We start from the raw sequence: 6,000 nt of genomic DNA, 5'->3' as shown, positions 1-6,000 counted from the left end.
CTTACAGTTTATTTAGAGACATTCTACTTGCCCATCTGACTCTACTCTGAGTAGGTGTGTGGCACTGAAAAAAATCACATAATATTTCTAGCCTCAGTCTCCTCATTGGTAAAAGGGAAGTGATGATATTATTGAGGGGATTAAAGGAGATTGTACACAGAAGTGTTTATCATGGTGTGTATGCAGAGTGAAAGCCAGGTAAGTCTTAGCTCAGATTGTTAACTGATTCTTCCCCAATACATACACGCAAAACACGGGACTGTTTCATGATTCCCTCATATAAAAATAACTCAGAAGTTCAAGAAAATTCTTTTGTTTAAATGAGTCCAGTATAAGATCTGTGAGTGATATTTTAAAATACATGTATTTTTACTTGAAAGTTATCCTGTAAGTTATCTTGGAAAGCAGACACACATTCACACAATTTTACTGTTGTTAGACTTTACTGACAGAAAACTCTTCGGAAGCAAATTCTGAGCCATATTCAAAAAAAAAAAAAAAACAAGCCCCTCAGCGTTATCGTTTTTATTTAACTAAAAATTGAGCCCATCCTTGAGGGGTGGGGAAGGTCAAATGAGTTGCTTTATCTCATTTGAAAGAGTTCTGCAAATTATAACGAGCTACGCAGATGTAAAGTGCTGCCAGGGGTGGAGTATTAAAGAATAAACCAGCTCTTCAAGAGTCTGAGGCATTAAAAAAGAATATTCTCGAAGAAACTCTGAAAGCCCTCAAGTGTTTTGAACTCTAGCTGCACCATTATCACACACACACACACACACACACACACACACACAGTCCAAAGTGCCTATGTGGAGGTAAACAACACAACACCCATTTGCATGCGTAAAATTTAGTTGATAAAACAATATTCATTCATACTGTTGATTCTGTTACTACTCGTACCTTTTAACCATTGCTTGCCATGTCTAAAATTATCTTCTATCAACTATTTTTATCCGGGTACATCTTAGACTGCCGAAGCACGTTCTTCAGTTTGTCTTTCTGATTCCTCCAAGATTGGGTCAGAAGTGTCGCCATGGCAAGCCAGCCATGACTTGGGCTGTGGTGCCAGAAATGATGGACTTAGTGTTGCTTGTTTCAGAGTACTTTAAATAAAAAGCTGAGACTGGCATTAAAATTTAAAAAAGTAGTATGTTAAAGTTTAGTTTTTGGAGCACGGTGGTGCAAATGAGCTATAAGCCAAGCAGATCGTGAAGTCCATGTTCAAGTGGGATGGAAGCCTGGGAAATGACATCCAGAACTGGCAGGCAGAACACCACTTCCACCTCTGAGGCACATTTGAACAGACAGTGAAATCTGATTTGGCATTAAAAAATATTGTGGCTTACGTTGACCATTGTCGGATCACTTGGATAATTGAGAACCCGAGAGAAGATAGGATTTGATCATATACAATTTCCTCCTTTGGACAAATTGATTTCATCTCACAAATATTTGCTGTCAACGGAGTCCCCCCTTCAGTTGTTTTTCAGAGGTTGTTTCAAATCCTTTAATTTTTTTAAAGTTCAGCACTTTACTTTTCTGCTCTGTCACATTGTATTAATTATGATTTCTGGCTCTCGACTGGATGCGATACTTCTTAATAAAAGCTGACTTATCTCTTCCTCCTTAAGTGTGGTGATAGACGTACCTGCTCAGTATCTGCTGAGGCATCTCATCACAGCTGGGAAATCAGGGGCTGTGGGTTAAAGCTCTGCTAACGAGAGAAAAGGGAAGGAGCTAAAACAATGCATGCCGCATTTTCTGAGTTACTATGTGCTGTTAGATATTCATAGGAACCTTGGAAATATATAGTCAATTGTTCAGTATCAAGTTTAAAAAATAGCAAACAATATTTTGAAAATGGATGAATATATCATTTTTTTCCAGTAGACATTGATCAGTATTCTTTAAAGTTTTCCACCAAATGATTAACAGCTTTATTAGAGATATTCCCTTAGCAGGTGTGTGCTATGCAATATAGCTAAATCCATTAGGCAAAGGGAGAGGAGAGAACAGAGCCACAATACCAAAGATGCATTTTTGTATATAATGGGATACAAATCAGATGCTATCAAAATACTCAGCTTTAGTCAGTGGCTAATTTACAGTGGATAAAAATTACCAAGCTTCTTTAATGAAATTACATGAAATGTTCCCCAGCAATCTACTCTATAACTTACAGGCTTTCAGTGACTTCTTTCTATAGCTTGCAAAAATGGAAGAATCTCTTGAAAATGCATGCGTACGACTTGCCATTGTTTGCTTTGATTGATGTAATGAAATTCGAATTCCAATATTTTAGGAAACACTATGCACTGTTTTCATTGTCCTGCAAATACACCTTCAATTTAAAACATCTTTCTTTTAGCAGGGAAGAGGTTGGGATGGAGGGTAATAAAATTACAGATATACTACATCCTTCTTACTCAGAGTCACTTTGTGCTCTTCACATTTGCAGGTTTAAGATGTTAGGATTTAAGAACGTTTAAGTTAGAGTCAAAGAAGGCATGTTTTCAGTCTATCATTTGAACGTTGAGTTTTCAATACTTTGTGTGAACATTCCAACTTGGCTTCAGAGAAGTTAGGGTGACATACCTTTTTGTAAATATAATTGTTATGGTCAGAAAGGTCTCTTGTCCCACTCAGAGGAAGAGAGGAGATAAATCAAGACTCCAACCAGATGTATGTATCAGGGCAGAAGAGTTCAGTTACCAAAGCCCAGGAAGTAACATCAGTGCGCCCATCAGAGTCAATGCCATCGTTTCAGTTGCCGCTGTACATCCTGCTCCAGCTGTGTCTAAGGTACCACCACCGTCTGTTTGATGGATTTGCTTTACATCACTGAGGTTCATCTCCTCTGGCATCCCTGTAGAGAGGCAGATAATACACAGAATCATGGATGACCACCTCACTGTGATACGTCTAGAACAGCTCTTTAACCCAAAGTGCGGACACCATTGTTTTTTTCTTTTTGTGTTGTATTCTCCATGTGCTACCTAATTCTGCATGATTGACGTGACAGGACAGAGATACTTCTGTTCCTCGTTAACTGGAAAGGACAGGATCTTGAGTGGGAGTGCTCAGAAATATTACAAGAACAAAATGAAATGAGCTTCCCAGCTTTTTAAAGCATTTGAAATATTTCCCTAATGTCATCAAAGTAAGGAAATTTAATTAAAATGTCCTGAGGGATAGCATTATTGCTTGTCCCAGAGATGTAACAACTGCAGGAACTGTGTGAAATCTTTTCTCGTGAAAATAAAGCCACGTAAGGAGAGATAATTCAGTAGGACAGTTTTAAAAAGTAGAATTTATACAGATCTTATTTTGTATTAGGCTAACCTGTGCATAGGATCCTTCATGAAATATGTCAAAGGACAATAGTAACAAATATTCAATGGTACCTTTTAGACACAGGCAGAGCCGTGGGGAGAGGGGTGTAGAGATCTGTCAATAGATCCAGGAATTTGTTAGTAGGATGGACTGGGCATTGAAGTTAAGGATGAAGTGTTTGGTTAAACAAACAAACAAAAAAAAAATTGGGCAAAGTTAGAGACCAAAATCGTCACTTCCTGGTTATTACTTCTGTGTGTTGTAAAACCTGGTAAACTGACGAAGAGACCAGCTCCCAAATTATTGGGGATGAAATAATGATTTTCTTAAAGAAGCTGATCTCACTATGATATACCTAGGGGATCACAGATTTATCACTTACTCTCTAGTGCCACCCATGAACAGAGACGGTGAGGCTGTCTGAAATATCTCGTGGCATGCCACCATCAGTCACAATTAACAAGTTTAAATTTAACGCTACTACAGCCACAAATATTGACATCGCAATTACAGTGAGACTGAAAAAAAAGCTTCATGTAAGGAAAAGTCAATATTTATGTAATCAGGTCAATACATGCATATAATTCAGAAGGTAAGCTCTGCTGCATTCAGGGAGGAGAGCATTACAACGAGGCTCAGCTCTGCTGACCTGACATATTGATTTCACAGTCTGAGCTCCTGTGTTATTATTCATTGTTTGGGTACTTGTTTTGCCCTTCTGTGTCATTAGGGAAGATGCATAACTAGGAATTCTTTTTTTTTTTTTTTTTTATTGGGACTGGAGTTGAGTGTGAATATTTTAGTCATGGTTTTATACTTCTTGTTATGCCAGCGTGTAACAAGGAGCTATGAGGACTCAAGGCAATTAATTAAATTTTTTTCCCAAGATAACTACATAAATTTGAGCTTTAAGGGATTTATTTTTTCTTTTTTAAGCATTGTGAGAAGCGCCTGGATTGGATTCATAAATAACTTTTTCTCCTGCCTTCCTGAGCTGGTAGTCTTCTTCTTCACTCATGAGCCAGGCACTGGTCTGAGTTCCGGGTAGCACCATGTTGAGGACAATATGAAAACAGTAAGATGTTAAAACTTACGCCTGCAAGTCAGGCAATGCCAGGAGGGGTCGCATCTCTAATGGGATGCCATTTTAACACCGGAGGTAGAGATGTCGCTAACAAACACGATGGTTCTAAGGATGATGGTCCCTTGAGACACAAATTAAATTAAAAGAATTAAAGAGCCCTTGAAGAGCCCGGAAGTCAGGGCTGTAGTTTCAGGTGAGATCACAACCTGGCCTCAATGTCTGCTGAGCAATCTTAGCCTGCCGAGAAGGCCAGTCCCACAATCATTTGATGCAGTGATTGTTTTCTTCAAGGGACTTCAATAACTAAGCTTGTAAATTTTACCAAAGTTCAACCCAAGACCCATAAAAGAAAAATAGATTTACAGATTTCTCACATTAATAAATTAATTTTAAATAAGCTTTTCTATGCATAATAGCAACACAAAGATGACAATGAATTCATATTTCTGCCTGGGTGGTGTGCAGTCTGGTGGGGGAAGACAGCTAGCCATTTTATTACAAAAATAAATGTAATATTAAAAGATTAGTAGGGAATTGGGTTAAGAAAATTAAGAGCATTCACTTATTAAAAAGATTCAAAAAATTGGTATCTATTGGAAAAATGTGTTTTGATATAATTTTATACACATACTTTCGTGATCTTTAAGGATCTTTGAACTCTGATAATCTACGGCTCCTTTCTTTGAGGGTATGGAGTCCAACATTAATTTCTGTGTTCACCTGGTAAGCATTTAGTTATAATTAGGTGAATGAATAAGTTGATGAATTTAATCCAGGAGAGAGAATGACAAAATTATAAAAATACATTCTCCAATTCAACTTGAGTGGTGCCCCCCAGTTTTATTGATATATAATTGACATGTAACAGTGTGTAAATTTAATGTGTACAACATGTCAATTTGATACACTTACATATTGTAAAACGATTACCACGATAGTCTTAGCTAATGTCTCCATCATTCTACATAATTACCATTTCTTTTTTGTGGTGAGAAGATTTAAGATCTACTCAATTAGCAGCTCTCAAGCATGTAATTATTTGCTATCATTGCCATGCTCTTCATTAGATACCCAGAACTCATCTTACAGCTGGAAGTTTGTACCTTGGTAGCCACCAAGCTACTGTTTCTATGAGCTTTCTAAGGTGACACATATAAGATAATGCAGTATTTTTCTTTCTTTGACTTATTTCACTTAGCATAAGCCCTTAAGTTTCATAGAAGTTGTAGCAAATGGCAGGGTTTTCTTTTTTTCTCATGGCTGAAAAATAATCCATTGTTTTATATATAACACATCATCTTTATCCGTTCATCCGTTGACAACTGTTAGACTGTTTCCATATCTTGGCTATTGTGACTAATGTTGCAATAAACATGGGAGTCCAGATTTCTCTTCAAGATCCTGTTTTCATTTCCTTTGGGTATATACCCAGAGGTGGAATTACTAGATCGTATCGTAGAGATCACTGAAAGTGATCTCTGTGATTTTCTATTTGACTTTTAGAGAGTCTGACTAATAAATAGGGCTGTTCTATAGGAAACCCCTTCCATTCTCTGTGGGACAAGGGTGAGGGATTTACT

The 6,000-nt window shown here is 37.4% G+C and overlaps 1 protein-coding gene across 1 annotated transcript in view; it reads right to left on the bottom strand.

Moving 5' to 3' along the window:
- Positions 1 to 628: 628 nt before the first annotated feature.
- The window catches only part of GPC5 (glypican 5), a 1,166,213-nt gene continuing 1,160,841 nt past the window's right edge, over positions 629 to 6,000 (bottom strand). The window contains exon 8 of the mRNA XM_074378412.1: positions 629 to 2,869. Within this exon, the coding sequence (XP_074234513.1) occupies positions 2,712 to 2,869 (158 nt within the window). The 3' untranslated portion in view covers positions 629 to 2,711. The remainder of the gene's footprint in view (positions 2,870 to 6,000) is intronic.

Source organism: Camelus bactrianus, chromosome 14 (genome assembly GCF_048773025.1).
Source record: "Camelus bactrianus isolate YW-2024 breed Bactrian camel chromosome 14, ASM4877302v1, whole genome shotgun sequence".
Classification (NCBI taxonomy): Eukaryota; Metazoa; Chordata; class Mammalia; order Artiodactyla; family Camelidae; genus Camelus; species Camelus bactrianus.
This window is presented reverse-complemented; position numbering and strand designations above follow the sequence as displayed.